General features: G+C 43.9%; 2 protein-coding genes across 4 annotated transcripts in view; one reads left to right on the forward strand and one right to left on the reverse strand.

Annotated features, from left to right (window-relative positions):
- Nucleotides 1-1049: 1049 nt before the first annotated feature.
- On the reverse strand, nt 1050-13923 carry RBSN (rabenosyn, RAB effector). The gene is made up of 11 exons (XM_042823468.1): nt 13744-13923; nt 12510-12653; nt 10741-10841; nt 10100-10145; nt 9827-9988; nt 8695-8936; nt 7870-7940; nt 6153-6239; nt 5642-5744; nt 5166-5240; nt 1050-4299 (listed from the first exon to the last, which is right to left on the reverse strand). Exons 1-11 carry the CDS (start codon nt 13904-13906, stop codon nt 3157-3159), a joined length of 2337 nt encoding a protein of 778 aa, XP_042679402.1. The 5' UTR covers nt 13907-13923; the 3' UTR covers nt 1050-3156.
- Nucleotides 13924-14287: 364 nt separating this feature from the next.
- Nucleotides 14288-16743, forward strand: part of TMCC1 (transmembrane and coiled-coil domain family 1) — a 106035-nt gene continuing 103579 nt past the window's right edge. For all 3 annotated transcript variants that reach the window (XM_042823878.1, XM_042823882.1, XM_042823883.1), the window contains exon 1: nt 14288-14372. The gene's annotated coding sequence lies outside the window, so the exon portion shown is untranslated. The remainder of the gene's footprint in view (nt 14373-16743) is intronic.

Raw genomic sequence — 16743 nt, forward strand, 5'->3', positions numbered from 1 at the left:
GGACACAGGACTTCAGCTGTGGGGTAGGGTTGTAGTACTTCCCAGTGCTGAGTGGAGTTGCAGGATCAAGTCCCTCAGCCTGCTGGCAGTGCTTCACCAGCTGTAATGCCTAAGTTCGTATTTGGGATAAGAGACTAGGCAAAGAATCTCTCTTAAAGCAGCACAGCATGCCCTGGGCATGTTTTAATTGCTCCTGCTGTTTTCCAGCTTGTACTATCTGAAGGAAGACCAGTGATAACATACCCCTGCCTGCAACTTAAATGCTGAATTTTCTTGCTTAACTGATTTGGTTGTCACTTAAAGTCTCATTTATCAAGAGGAGTTACAGCTTTGAGAAGCACTGAAAAGAATATCAACAAAGGAGAACAGGCAAGTTGATATTTAAACATATGCCTTAAAACAATCTTCATTATTCTTAAAAAAAAAAGTAGCTTTTTAAATACAGAAAACCCCAACCCATACAAAGGAGAACTGGATCTTAAGAGCTTCCAGCTAATTCTAGCCAGCAAGACTGTTGTGCTGGAGTCGAGTACTGTTGTACATCTTCTGATGCTACTGGCCCCTGTCCACACAGTTTTAGATCACAGTAGTTTCTGCCACGTGTGATTACACTGTAACAGCATATAAATACCCAATAGTACTACATTGCTTTTAGTATTTACTTGCATAGACCATTAAGTCAGTCTTATATGCGCAAATTACTCTAGAAATAGTTATCAACATTTCTGAGCTAATGGTTGAATGCAACATTTCACACCAGTTTTTAAGGGATGCTTGAATTATCAGGGGCGAGTACAGCACAAAATAGATGTTACTTCATCCCTTTTTTTACAAAGTTTCCATGCAAAGTACGCATGCAATTTTAAAATGTCAGTGCTAGTTACTAGTTTTATAGTTGTCTTCATTTTGTTGTGCCCTGGGAGCCTCACAGCAGTCCAAATACCAGCATACGGTCTTCACAGGGGAGAGAACTTCAGTATCAGTGGGCTGATCTACCACAGTTCATGCTATCAATGGCCATGAGGTATGCTACTCACAAAAACACGTTGTTACATGTACAGAATGATACTTTATTAGTGTAATTAGGCTGAACATACAAATAGTGCAGGACAGTTACAACAAGGAAAACACTCTTAAATGGGAGAGCTGAAGCCACTGAAATATTCTTTTCATCTCGATATCAAAAGGAGTTTTGGGTTATAATGCAGGGAGCACTCCTTGAATAGCAAACTAGTCTGCCTTGAATAACTTGTACTATTTATTTTTAAATGAACAATTCTCGGGATAAACTTTAGCTATCGATAATTTTTGCTGCCTTTGTAAATCTAATGCCAGAGCACAGAATTCTAGTTTACAACCTTTCAGAATTCTGCTGCACAGACGGTTGGCCCATTTTGCACACAGCAGCACTTCACTCAGCAATAACAAAACGTACTGGCATAAAAAACTGAAGTTCTTCAGACGACCCATTCTGCACACCTTTCAACTTCAGATTTAGGCTGCAGTAAGAACAACTGTCCTGCTGCACTGAGTTATTCTGATCGGTTATCAGTGGTACTGAGGGTACGTTTGTTGGTTTTGTTTAAACAGAAGTACATACCTCCAACATATTTAAAAGAAAACAAATCTAGAGTTCCTACTGTTTAAATAGCACAATTATTTGTGTTTCTGAAATACTAATTAGTGTCCCAGATACAGCTATGTTATTCATATGTTACTGGAGACATAGTTAAGAGATGTCCCACTCCACAAAACTTTGTCCTTCTCAGTTAAGTCCAGTACTATTAGTGTGAGAGTATGATCAGCCCGATATCCTCCACTTCAGCTTTAATTAAATGCACCTTTTTTAATTACTCCTCCCAACCACCTTTTCAAACGCTAATGTCTGAAGATGGGCATCTGCATCTCAAAGGAGGGGGGAGGGGGAATGCAGCTCAGACTGTCCTTAGCAAAATACATGCTGACTTAACATTGAACAATCCTAGATTTTACAATACCAATCTTCAGAAGCCCTCCTGCACCACAGGAGCTGGCCTTCACGTAGTCACTGCCGTGGGCAGAGGTCCACACTAAGATTCCCATCTGGACCTGCTTACTGAAGACACACATACCTGATTCTTGTAACTTCTGATGAGAATCAAGTATAAAATAGGAACTTATATTTGGCACAATCACAGCCCAGCTTTCACAGAATTCCAGTTCAGTGGCAGTTTAGCTCTCCATTGCAAACAGGATTTCTGTTCTTCAAACGTTACAGAGGATTCAAGTCTCAGATAAGACAAATATGATCATTCTGTAACACAGAGAATATAAAGGAATGTGCACGTTCCTGAATATAATTAGGAATTTCAAGGTCACCCTTAATACTACAGCTTGAAATGATGCTAGCCTGATGTTCTGAAAGTATACTCATCTACATATTCATTCCCACACACGCAGCTCTGAAGCCAGTGTGGCCCTCTGTTACACTGCAGTTTGTGCCTAGAGCAACTGGGAAACTAAAAGTAACGACGAGGTGGCACCTCAGTTCTACCTAGGAGTTCTTATAAACACATTTTAAAAGTTACTCATATTAAGATCAGTGAAGTCTCTAATAGTTTTTAAATCCATTTTATGTATTATTGCACAAAATTGACCTGTATCCTGCATCTCAAAGAATAACAGAAGCCTTTCAACAGCACTTTCTTGCAACTCTCTTAGGACAATTAGACTGGCCTGTAACTTACACTGTGCCATTCTCAGAAGATGCAGAAATCTTACAAACACTTTTGTCTCTCCAGTCAAAGCTCCACTTGAAAAGCCAGCTCAGCCAACCCTGAAACCACTTCAAAGTGACAGTTCCCTATTACTGCTCAACCCTTTTGACCAAAATAAGCACACTGTAAGACAAATTAGTATTAAGATGGTTGTAACAAGTTATTGTAAGTTTTTCTTAGTATGTTTTCTTAGCATGTGTGTCTTAGTTCAAGACCAGCAGCATTCCTCTTATCTTCTTTCTTCTAGGCTGAGTAACATTGGGAATACATAAATGAACGTGTATTAAATAAAATACAACATTCTCCCCATTCCTTGCAATCTGTAGCGCTGTTTATAACTGCTTCATCTTCCATCTCTTAACAGTGAACTTGAGATAACTATTACAAGGCGATTACTGCTTCAACACTTGGATTTCTCCTTTTGTTTTGCTAACGTGTACTTCAGTTCTTTCAAGTTCTCTGTCAGTAGCTCCACCTCATCCATTCGTCCACTATGCTTGGCATCAAATATGTAGGCTTTTATATTATCTATCTGCTGGAGAAGCAGTTCCTCCTCTATAGCCTCCTCTCTTAAGATCTCACTGACATCCTCCACTTCAAAGGGATTGGTAGAAGATCCTTCTTCAAATGGATTTCCAGAATTCCAATTGTTCCCAGACTTTTGAAATGGATTTTCATCCTCTTCGAAGGGATTTAAAGTACTGGCAGATGCTCTAGGTGAACTAGTTTGCTCACCTTCCTCCTCATTTTCAAATGGATTATATTCTTTTTTATCACTTTGCAGAGCTGTGTTAAAGAAAGAAATCGGTTGAGATACATCTTTGGCAAATGGGTTAGTGGGATCTTCCTCTGACAGAGGGGTATCTGCTTCATCTTCAAAGGGGTTTAGACCGGCTGCCTGATTTTGGTCTTTGTCACTCTGTGGAATATTCTGATGTCTGACTGGAAAGATTAAGTACTCTTTAGCTGGCAGATGCTGAACAGCAGTAGTTTCAAAACTTCGATTCCCTTTCACTTGATTAACATCCAAACCCAATCCATGTGCAAACAAGTTCTGATTCTCTTTCGCAGCTTCATACTGATGTTGCTTGCCTTCTCTGAAATCTAGGGAGCCTGTCCTTGAATGCTGAGAAGTGAATTTGTGGTGTTCTCTTTCCCACTCTTTTTCACAAAGGAACTGAAGTTCTTCCCTCTGTTTCTCTTCCTCTTCTGCCTGTTTTTTAGAAAGCTCAATAGCTTTTAGAGTTTGCTGTTGATCATACTCATCCTGAAGTTGCCTCAGGTTTTCTTGCAACATCCTGACTTCATCCAGTCGATCAGCTGCTTTTGCTTGCTTAATAAAGGATGTGATGTTGTCAATCTGCTGAAGAAGTGGGTCTGCTACCTCACTCTGTCGAGCTGCGCTAGATGTAGGTAGCCAGCCTTCAGATTTCTTGACTGTTACATTTCTAAGGAGAGTTGCATCACCATTAACTGCACTTGCAGATCTGTAAGTCAAGTCTTTCTGCTTCTCGTCTTGTTTTCTGTGCGTTTCAAGAGCTGCCTAAAACAAACGTATACAGAGAGAACATGAGCTTGAAAAATTCCATTTTTAACTTTCATATTTACCAAAATTAGGCTGTGTACCTTAGATACTGCTGTCACAAACATCAATTCAGTCTTTAGTTACTCTGCAAAAAATGTTCATTTTTGTAACGTTACCTATTATTTCTTAATGAAATCTATTCACATCTGCCTGTACAAACTTGAAGTCCAGAAGGAGCAGTGACAGGGCTGAATATAGAGCGAAAGATACCTCAATCCAGCTGTTCAAAGAGATGCCTCAGGCAGATTTGGACACTGACCATCCCGCATCCACCCACAGCAGATGCTTCTGTAATTGGGCAGTGTAAATACCAATTACATGATTAGCCTTTGGAATGCAATTACCCGTATTTCTTAATTTCTACTGCAACACCAAGCTGGTTTATTTCTCAGTTAGCGATGTCCTTCCTCCCGAGAATCTCTTCTTGAAGCTGCATCCACGTCTTTAAATTTTTTTAAACCACCTGGAGAAGTCTTCAAATTCCACTTGTACAAATGACTCAGTTTAAAGCTTTTTGCTGCAGTACAGGCAGAACAACAGCACCCTCAAACAAGCCACTGCTGCTTTCTAGAAGCGTCCAGCTTTCAGTACACGTCTCTCTGTTCTGGGAAGAACTACAGTGACTGTTACACAAATCCCTGAAAACAAGCATGGAATGATCTGCACAGAAAATGAGAAAAGAAGAACTCCAGTCTTAAGGACAGCTGCTCATACACAGGTAGCTACTTACACATCAAGAGAAGCTATGAATTGTAAATAATTGTGTGTCTGTTTAAGTCCTTGAAGGAGGCCCTCATACAAATACAGATCTTAACCTGCCTTACCATATGCAGTCTTCTCTTCTTCAGCTCGTCATATTGATCTTTGGTTGGCAGGGACATTAGGCCAAACAGTTTTTCCTGCCAAATATTGAAATATTTACAGTGAACGCTTGCAGGCATTCAGGTTAGTTTTAAAGTACTTGAAGGAAACACCAACAAATGTTCCACAGACAAGTATGAGGTACTCCTCCATTGCAGTCACCTTTCCAAGCTGGAACACATCGTGGCTGCTGTAACTATACTACTAGCTAGGCTGGGGCTCTGCCAGAGACAAAGCCAAGACTTACAGATTTTCTTAGGCCCCTGGACCAATGCTGCTCTGACTATGCTATCCATATTCAGAGTGACTGGAGGAAAGCTACAGAAGTAAATCTCTATAGAAGTAAGCCTTCTGTCAAAAGAAGTCTTAAGTCACACAGATGGGCAGCAAAGAACAGAACACTACATAAAATTTAGCTCATAACATATGCTCTATTTACCTGAACAAAAAGAGTAGCCGAGTATCTTATCATTCTCTGAAGCTGTAGTGTTTTAGGATGAGGCTGGGGCTCTTCGTGCAAGCCTAGACTCAGAATCTTCTTACTGAATCAAAGCAAACATAAGCTCATCCATTCAACCACAAGGGCCAAGGAAAATACAACAGAAAGAGAGGGAGACAATACCAAATGAACATTTTTAGATGTTCTATTAGGTAAGCCACTCTAAATATTACCAGCAGTAATCATTAATTTATTCATTTATTTTAACTATGCCTCTATTTGCTTCCTCGGTGCATGCTTAGAAAAGGAAACCGAAATTGATGGTGCACAGGAACAGCATCTACTTTTCAACATGCTCTTTACAATGGCGCAGGCAAGTTGGTTGTATGAAGAAGCAAAAGCCCCGGTAGTTGTGGATAAGAAGGAGAGTTATACAAGCTGTATTGGAAGAAGGGAGAAACATAATTCAGTGTGTGCATAGAGCAAGAGAGAGCGCGTGAACTTCCTTTACCTCAGGGCATCTATAAGTTCGTACACTTTTTGAATCTCCACCCTCAAGTCATTCGCATGTTCCAGACTGTAGGTTGTCTCCCCAGCACTACAAAATAAACACAACTTCACTGTAAGTCGTACCTCCAGTGAACGATACATACAACACTAAAAGCCATCCCAAGATGTCAACAAATGTGAGGATAAATCATCCATTAAAATGCTTTTATTTCAAGCTCAATGTATTTAGAAACCCTTTCTTGCTGACAGAGTGGAAAATATCAACCTGTAAACATGAATATTTACAAGTACAGGAGAAATTAATTTTAGTATAAGAAGAACCTCAATCTATCAATAATACTTAAGATAAATATACACAACAAATGCACCTATTCTGCTTTTTTTTTTCCAGGCGTAGAAAAAGCCTCGCTGATCAAATAAGCAACTACAACATTAAAACAAGTTTTCTACTTCTGTTTGTCATAAAGCAGAAGTCTGCAAACCCACGTAGGCATAATATTTAAGATTCTAGCAACTGAGTCCACGTGGAGACACTATCACTAATTGTCATATTTATTGAAGAAAACAAATTAGTATTTTATATGGAAGCACTTCAGAGTTTTTAAGCTTGCCCTTCCTTTTGTGCCTGACACATACAAAAGCACCATCATGCTCTCAAAAGCAACCTTCCAGGACTCCACACGATCAGCAGCAGCACTCCTAATTCATTCCGTAACTCCATCTTCAAAGCTACAGAACTGGTAAGATAGGCCAGCCCAGTGACGGGGGACCAACCACATCTCAGTATGTGATTATGTGCCTCTGAAGAGTCAAAACAGACACAGTTATTTCTGCAGCTGGATCGACTAAATGAAATCTGAATTAAGGAAGGAACCTCTCTATTATTTCAACAGAAAAATTCAGGAAGTAGGGAAAATAAAACCACCTGCATTTTTTGTAAGGCTGCACAGAATGCATTTAAAGTAGTAAAAATCCAAATAAAAAGTCACAGGAGCCTAGTTTATATCTCCTTTGGGGCAATTTCCTCATCTTCGTGTGCTGCAGAGCTTCCTTCTATGCCTTTGGGGATTCCTTGAAACGTATCGATGTCAGCAATACCACAAATCCCAGGGGTAACTTTTTTTTCATAGCCAAGTAATGTACTGTTTTTACTTCCTGTCTTCACTACTCCATGGCATTTCATGTATTAAACACACGTTGCAGGCTTACATCATTTACCCCAGATGACAAGTCTTTTAGCAGGTCTTATATATATATGAGCTTATATATATAGGCTTATATATAATTACATTATCTATTACTTAATTACATTGAGTAATATAGCAATAAAATTCTGAGTACACTGAAATCAAAAGCTAGTTATAACTGGTAAAACTCTAAAATTTCTCTAATTCTACAAATAAAAATATAATCCTAGCACTTTTTTTAATACAGATTTGTGGCAAGAAAATATTAATTCAGTTAATATTAAGTCATAAGTTAAGTTATCCCAGGGATGATACTCATCAGATTTAAGACTTGCTTCAGTAATCTAGTTTGTGAATTAACTTAAGCTTTGGATAATTTTTGTCTAGATTGAAACAACAGAAAAACCTAACACTTCCTCATGACCTACCCACACCCACAGCCTTACCACACCTACTCCTTGCCTACTTTGCAAACTTACAGGGGAAGAAATACACATACATTCACGAACAAAATCAGCAAGTGGGGCTTACTTCAGAGATTCTGCCATCCTTACGTATTCTGGTGCCTTCTGGTCAACCTTCTCCATGCAGAGTCGGAGTTTCTTTAGCAATGCACACAAAAGCAGAACTCGTATCAGAACGCTGACAGAAGCACCTGCTGACGCAAACCTTTCAACGTGCCTTCAAAGCTAATAGCTGTGAAAGCCATCTAACTTCTCAGGATCACAAGGTGCCCGGTTATCTTGGGAACACAGATGGCATTGTCAAGAACAGAGACAGAGTCTCCATTCCCCTGCAAGATGAACTCTGATGTTTTGATGGACAACTTCCAGTCTTACTGTCTTCACAGAAAAGCACTAACAGAAATCCCCATTAATATTAAACGTGGGGCTGGGAGAGGGGCTTGCAGGTTATCAGGAAGATTCCCAATGAACATCAGTACCTGCTATTAAAGCATATTTGAACACAGAATTCCAGCCGCACGCTGCTGTTCCACTTAATGCTTGCCACTCGAGTGGGGACAAATGGTTCTTACAGCACCAAGTTGTATAGTTTTAGCAGAGCCCTAACAAACAGAGCTTAGCAGAGCTAACTGACACCAGCACAAGCACATAATTGATTTTAAAAGAACGGTTCTGTCAAATCCCAGTTGACGTTATTCACAATGTTTAAGGGACATCTCAAAACCATTAGTTCCAGATGAGAACAAAAAGGAAAATGAGAACAAGGTTTTAAGCCACCACAGGATGTAAATAATATACGGCCTCTGAATGCTACTTTCAGATTTATCTTTGCTATTAGAATATTAAGCCATAAAGGACTCGGATGCGAGAACAAGCAAGGAGTTTGATTTACCTCATAGAGTTTCACAATCTCTGGAGTGTATTCTTTCTCATCAATCTGTTGTTCTCTTTTCAGCAGAGTATCTTTGCAGTGCTGACAGCAACGGATTTGGTCATCATCCTTCTCATCCAGAACAGAGCTCACACTGCTTATACTGCTAATGCTGCCTCGGCGGGAGCCGTGCACGCTGTTAGGTGAGGCGTTGGGGCTAGTGTGAGAACTCAAGGCCTCTTTACTGGCACTGGTGAGTTTGCCTAGAAATTATGCATGGGTAATGTTACAGTGACATGAGAAGCCAACAGATTTCACCAACACTAATATTGCACTTCAACAAAAGCTAGCATTACCCAAAATACTAGAAGACCAGCTTGAACAGACTGCTGAAAGACACAAAAGGAACACATAACAACCAAAACTACAAATCCGAATTTGGGTCTTCACTGCAAGGTCCTGCTTCACTTTAAAAGCAGTGAGAGAACATACTACTGGAAACCACTCACTTTGTTCATGCCTAGTAGCATTCTCACACTGGATCTTGCAGTTATAAAAAAAAAAAAACACATGGAAAAGTGGATATGTTAATACTATCCTTATTTTGTGCTGGAAATCTCTGGAAAGCCCAATTAACATCATTTATTTCCACAGAAAAATAGTCTCCTTTCCAATGCACTAGATAAGGAAAGTGAAGTTGGAAGGGCTTCTTAAAGGCTTGTGGATTAATTCCCTTCATGTCAGCATTTGGACAGCCATGGGCAAGACTCAACACTTCAAAATGGTATGGATATTTCAACAATCTTGGCAGTTATGACTCCCAAAATTAATACTGTCATAGCTGCAATACTCAGAATTACACTACTTACAGCATTAGTTTGTGCTGGTATACTTCAGTGTTTTGTTGAAGGTAATCTAAAATTTCTGACGCTAAAGGAGGAACACAAAGAATAGAGAAAGCATTCTTATTCTGTTTTACACACAAGTGCCTGCATGGAATTGAAGGACACCTTCAAGGAGGAGTTTTCCATACCTATAGGCAGAATATATTAAGCTTGTTTCTTTGTTGCAAAAAAAAAAAAAAAACCAGGATGCGTTCAGCACTCTGAGTGAGATAAAGAAAGGAGAGATTAACACCACCCTCCACACTTACTTGCCAAGGGAAGACTGATAAGTTCCATGCACCTCTTGCACATTATAGACCCGCACAGCCGGCAGTGGTGACGCCTGTTTCGCATGCTGAACTTATTGCCACAGTCTGGGCAGAACGGAACGTCCTGGTCATTGACCCAAGGCACAACAGACTTCTCTATAGCTGTAATCGGGTGGAGGAGGAGGCAATACACACAATGTAAGACGTTAGTCCAATTAATTCCTTAGCTGGGAAACTAGAGAGGCATACAGTCTGAGGTAAGCTCTTACCAACCTCTTATTTTAGCTGACTCGGTGTTTGCTCTGTCAAAGGATGTAAGCTAGAAGATAAACAACACATTAAAAGAAAAAAAACAACAAAACTTTTCCTCCTTACAGAAGCACAAAGACAAAGAACCCACAACACCCCCCGCACACACCCATCAAGTTAAAAAATGTGTCTTTTAAAAAGATAAAATAGGAAGATGTCTGAATTTGGCATTAAGATTCAGACCAGTGATAAACAATTACTGCCAAAATTACAAGAGTCAGAATATTTTGACACAATTCTTACATCATCCAACATTATCGTGTCTGAGTGAAAATGCAAGTTGGCAAGTGGAGGATTTTACAGAACAAATAGCTTGACAAAAGCAAAAGGAGTAATCCTGTAAAGTAAAAGATGAAGAAAGCACGTGAAGTAGCATCTTGTGCTTGAAAATACTGTACAGAAACAGAAACCATACCCACAGTACAGAGTACAGCCAAACACACTACACAAGGATATAAAGGGAGGACAGTAAGATGTGAAAAGACTCAGTTTACTACTGTTTAACAATTGCACTGCCACATAAATGGGCACCCTTTGCACTAAAAGAGAATTTTTTATTTAAGAAACATTTAAATGGTTGGAATATTAAGTAGTAACAAGATTACCTTTTCTAACCTGATCAACAACTTATTGACTTCAACCACATAGTGATCAATCCTGGCTGCTCGGTATTTCTTGAAATTGGAAAGATGGCTTCTCATAGCACCTTAGGGAGAGAGAACTCAGAGTCACTCAGTGTTCTACACGAATTTAAACACCTTTCAAAATGCAGCTCTTCCTTTTTTTCCCACCATTTATTTTTTCAGATTCAAATGAAATTTTGACACATTAGAATTCCAAGTTTTCACAGTACTGAGTAAAGCACGCAGGCCAGCCTCCAGATAGCAATGAGCAGTGTTTTATTTCTACTACAGTAAAGCAAAGAAGACTACATTAAAGAAAACATTTGCAACAGATTTTTTGTCATCTTTATCCCTCAGTTACATCTGGTAAGGTGTTACCAGCCAGTCTTGTTGTCAAGAACTGCTCCTGTTATTTCCTTACTACATCTGGAACAAACACAAGATGCAAGTCCAATGATTATCTGAGGCCTATGCAACAGCAGCTTCTTCCAGATTGCTATCATCCTTCTCACCTTTAGGGGTCTGAACCAAATCCTTGATCATATCACAGATTTGCAGAAACCTCATCACAAGTATACAAAAGAAGAATACAGCATCTATTTAAATATATAATTCATTCTCAATAAACCTGGGTTTAGGTTTTGATCTTTTCCACAAGCCAGATATTAAAAAAATCAGAGTTACAGTCAAAAATTCTTCCTCTTCTGACTAGTAGAACAAAAGCAGATGTTGCTCCTTGACACTAACTGTACAATGACACTTCCTCGTTGTAATGAAATACGTAGAAACCTCTCTGTAGCCAAATTCATAGGAAGGGGAGAGCCCCTCTGAGTAACCTGATTCAATCTCTGCAGTGGAGACATTATAGAAACCCCTACATCCCTCCACCAAATCATGTTAAAATCTGCAAGATTCATCTTCTCCACTCTGGTTATTTAAAAAAAAAAAAAAAAAAAAGCCAGTTATCTGCAAAGCTTGGATTCTGCAGTCCCAAAGGACTAAATTCCTCATCTGTCAGCACCACAGCAGAACTTTCAGGACCCACCAGAGACAGTGCTGCCTCCTCCCACCTAAAAATAACCACAGCATTTCTATAATAGTAAAATGCAACTTCCACCAACAGTATCTGTAAGTACAGACTCATTCAACATATTTGCTAACTTCTGCAATGTCTGACCCTGCAGCCAGAGTTTGGCTGCTTCTTTTTTAAAGTGAAATGACTTAATGATAGATTACCTGTACCTCAAATCCAAAGAAATAGCTGGTGGAGTTTGAACTAAGGGATAAGCAATAGTTTATATGTCTGGCAAAACACCTGCTTTAAGAGTGACCAAAAAGCCATAGATTTAACACGGCTGTAGCAACATTAAATAGTAGTGGAATAATAATGGATTCTCACCTGTTTTGTAAGAAGCCAGATGGTGATGGTTGCAGAAACGGTAAAGCTGGATGCACAGAGCAAAATATGTACCAAAAAGAACTCCATAGCTCAGACCCAATGAAATGACTGCTTTTGAGAATAGTCTACATCCTAGCTCTATAGATCTTCCCTCCCCACCCCTAATCCACACTTTCCTCATCATCCTATACAAGGCATGCAGGCAGCAGAGGATCGATATGCAAGCCATGACTCCACACTACAGTAAATCACATGTAATACAAACAATTCCACACAGCTTCAGCAATACTCACTTTTTCCCTATTAAAATTAAAAGTTACCTCCACCATGTATGGCTCTCAAGCTCACCTACCTAGCTCTTGGGGCTCCCACATGTATGGATCTATGCCACCATAGCTGAATGACTCATATCGTTCCTGAGATCCAGAATCAGTTCTGTCATCTCCTTCTCGTTTCAGCAATTTCTTCTTTGCTCTCTTGGCCTTCTGGACAAGACCTGAAAATAGACAAGCCCGCATAAAGAAGAGCAGGCAGTTCGCCTCTCAGTATTCATCTTGTGAAACTAGGATGGTGTACTTCTTACCATCTGGAACCAATCTCTTGCCTTCACAACAAGTCAATATGCTCTGTTAAGAACCAACGTATTGTTCAGCGTCACCAATGGCAGGAAATGCTTTCTGTTATCTGTTAAAGTAGTGCTGCTGTCCTAATGACAAACAGGTAATTTTAGGCATTCCATACAGGGGCATCACTATAAAAGAGTGGACTGTATCAAACTGTGAGACCCTACTTCATAGAGCACTGGCAGATTGTATGTGCGCTCTTAATTCCTAATAATTTTTCTTTGGATTCAAGGACGTTCCATACCTTCTTTGTACTTTTGCACAGAAGCACAAGCTAAGAATATCAGTGTGCTGTGCACCCAAGCAATTTCAAAAGAACTGAAAGATCACCACATTATCTTGTACAACAGCTAGTGAGAGGAGAGCAGTTTCCTGGGTTAAAAAGAAAACTTCAAACTCCAGCATTTTTATGTTGGCAGAAGGTAAGGACACCACTTCTTTCGGTAAACACATTCAGTATCTTCTAGAGTTAATTCCCTTAGACATCTGCTGAAAGCCGGGTGGCAGGTGTAATGCTATAAATGATGTTAAGTGACGTTAAGTACAGCAATAACAGCACAGTAGTAAAGTCCCAGGCTGGTACCTGGCAGAAAGTTCCCCCGTTCTTTAAGGCCTCCGACTAACGCCTGGAAACTCACGTGCATTACAGTACGAATCGGGAGTTCTCACGTAAAAAAACGTGCCCAGAAAACAAACAAAAGCCAACAGCAACCCGCAGCACCAAGCGCCGCGGCCGAGCGGCACGGAGGCCTGCAGACCAGGAAGCGGCCGCGGCAGGAACGAAGGAACGCGACGCGCCCGGCCCTGCGTACAGCAGCGGGGCTCCGGGCCTCTCTCGTCCCGAGCTTCCGTCGGCGTTCCAGCGCCGGCAGGAATCCGGAGCGCCCGCGGCACGGCGGCTTCCGCCGTGCGGGACTCGACACGGCAGACGGGAGAACGCCGGGAAACCGCCGCGGCCCTTACTTCGGAGCTGGCCTCTGACGTCTCTGTCCTCGCCCAAGTGCTCCTCCTCGTAGTGCGCCCGCAGCTGCTGGAACGCCTGCAAGTCCTTCAGGCACAGCGGGCACAAGAAGCCCTCCCGCATCTCCGCCGCGTCCCCGAACGGCGGCGCGCAGCCGGACGCCATGGCGCCGCGAGCTCAGCGCTGCGGCATCGCCGGCGACGTTCAGAAACGCGGCGCCGCGGAGCGGGGCGGGGCGGCCTCTCCTCGGGGCGGGCCTCCTGTGGCCGCGGAGCTACGCGAGGGACGAACCCGCAGCCCGGCTCCGCAGGAAGGATGGGAGAAGACGAGGGGCGGAGCGGCGGCTGAATCGAACAAAACGGCTCTGGGCGGACGGAGCTCAGGAGCCGGACCGGGACCGGCGCCGCGCGGACGATGGGGCGGGGCTTCACCTCACGCTGAGGGGCTCCCGCCCCGCCCGGCCGGGGGCCGCCGCCAGCCCCAAGGCTCGGCCCCACGCTCCCCGGCTTGTCCCCTCGCCTTGGCTCCAGGCAGGAGCTGCGCGGCCCCGTCTCCGCCGTTCGCACTCGCTCGGTGGATCCCGAGCGGCCCGGAGCAGCAGAGCCCGGCGGAGGGCGGGGCGAGCGCCTAGGTACGGATGGACGGGCGGGACTTGGGCTCGGCCTGCGGCGGGGGCGCTACCGACGCGCGAAACGGGTCCGGCGTCACGGCCGTGAGGCGCCCGTGCTCGGGGCGGGGCTCCGGCTGGGCGGGCCGACGGACTGCGAAGGCGTTCCGAAGCGGCCGCGGGGAGGAGCGGAGGCGCACGTCCTTACGGCCCGGCCACCGGAGCGCAGCGCGGATTTCTGCGCGTCGGTCGCCGCGGTCCGGCCGTCACTTAGAACCGGAGAATCGGCCGGATTGGAAAAGCTCCCTCAGATCACCGAGTCCGGCCCGGCCCGCCCGCAGACAGCGTCCCTCAGGGCCGCGGCTCCGCGCTCCTGGGGCGCCCGCAGGGCGGAGGCCCCGCCGCTCCCTGGGCAGTCGTGCCGGCGGCTGGCCGCTCCTTCGCAGAGCGCCTCACTCCTGGTAGCGGCCCGACCCTCCGCGGGCGCAGCTGCGGTAGCCTTCAGCGTCTTGTCGCGTCACCGGTGGATCTGACCTATTTTATATTTGTAATTCCACCATCCTGCAAAACCGTAATGGGAAATCAAACTCTTACAATGGAACTGATATATCATCAGGGGGCTGCAGCACCTCCCTTACAAAGACAGGCTGATGGAGCTGGGCTTCTTCAGCCTGGAGGAGAGAAGCTGAGGGGTGACCTCATTGCAGCCTTCAGTACCTAAAGGGAGTCTGCAGACAGGAGGGGAATCAACTCTTGGAAAGGGTTGATAACTGCAGGACAAGGGGAAATGAAGTTGAGGGAGGGGAAATTTAGATTGGACGTCAGGGGGAAACTTTACAGAGAGAGTGGTGAGGTGCTGGAGCAGCTGCCCAGAGAGGCTGTGATGCCCCGTCCATCCCTGGAGGTGTTCAAGGCCTTGATGGGGTTGGATGGGCCCCTTGACAGGTTGGATGGGGCACTGGTCAGCCTGGTATAATATTAAATATGGAGGTTGGTGGCCCTGCATGCAGCAGGGGGGTTGGAGATTCATGATCCTCGAGGTCCCTTCCAACCCTGGCTAGCTTTTCATGCTGCTGTTATGTAAAAAGTACACTTCTAGACTCTCCCTGATTTGTCTGGAAGGATTTGAAGCACAGGTTGAACAGACCTGCCAGGATGTGCTCAATAGTCTGGATCTGGAAAAGCCTTTTTTCCATAAGCATCTCACAGAGCTCCTAGGTTTTCTCATTGCATTGCATAGGCGTGTGTGGAGTTAAGCTAGAATAATGCTTGAAGAGAATGAACCTCGAGCAACTCGGCACTGTTTTTCCTTCTTGTGTTCCTCTCCTTGGAGAAAGAGAGCAGGAACCAGCCTGAGGCTCAATGTATTCCAGGGTTCACTTGCTGTGGCAGGATCTCCCTGGGTTTTATGCAGCTTCGTAGAGAAACGTTGTCCTAGAGAAGCTGGCAGCCTTTCACTTGCACTTGGTAAAGTGCTTGGTAAAGAACTGGCTGGAGGGCTGGGTCCAGAGTGGCAGTGAATGGAGTTAAATCCAGCTGGCAACCAGTCATGAGTGGTGTTCCCTGGGGATTGGTATTTGGGCCTGGCCTCTTTAATGTCTTCATTGATGACCTGGACAGTGGGGTTGAGTGGACCCTTAGTAAGTTTGCAGATGACACCAAGCTGGGAGGAAGTGTCGATCTGCCTGGGGGTTGGAAGGCCCTTCAGAAGGATTGGGACAGGCTGGGCTGGGCTAAGGTCAATGGGATGAGGACCACCAACACCAACTGCTAGGTCCTCCACCTTGGCCACAACAACCCCCTGCAGTGCTATAGGCTTGGGGCAGAGTGGCTGGAAGACTGTGTGGAGGAAATGGACCTGAGGGTGTTGGTTGACACTCAGGTAAATGTGAGCCAGCAGTGTGCCCAGGTGGCTAAGAAAGCCAGTGACATCCCAGCTTGTATAAGAAATAGTGTTGTCAGCAGGAGCAGGGAGGTAATCATCCTCCTGTACGCAGCTCTGGTGAGGCCACCCCTCAGGTACTGTGTTCCATTTGTGCCCCTCACTGCAAGAAAGGCATGGAGGCCCTGGAGTGTATCCAGAGAAGGACAACAAAGTTGTGAGGTGTCAGGAACACCTCACAACAGTTGAGTGAGCTGGGATTGTTCAGTATGGAGAGGAGGAGGCACAAGGGAAACCTTGCAGCTCTCTACAACTCCCTGAAAGGAGGTTGTGGCAAGGTGTTGGTTGGCCTCTTCTCCCATGTAAATAGGGATAGGACTAGGAGGAATAGGTTCAAGTTGTGCCAGGGGAGATTCAGGTTGGATATTAAGAAAAAGTTCCTTCTCCAAAAGAGTGGTCAGGCACTGGAACAGGCTGCCCAGAGAGGTGGTTGATACCCTGTCCCTGGGAGGT

The sequence above is a fragment of the Centrocercus urophasianus genome, unplaced genomic scaffold (assembly GCF_019232065.1).
Source record: "Centrocercus urophasianus isolate 14NV4802_14NV808 unplaced genomic scaffold, USGS_Curo_1.0 seq_22, whole genome shotgun sequence".
NCBI classification, from domain to species: Eukaryota; Metazoa; Chordata; class Aves; order Galliformes; family Phasianidae; genus Centrocercus; species Centrocercus urophasianus.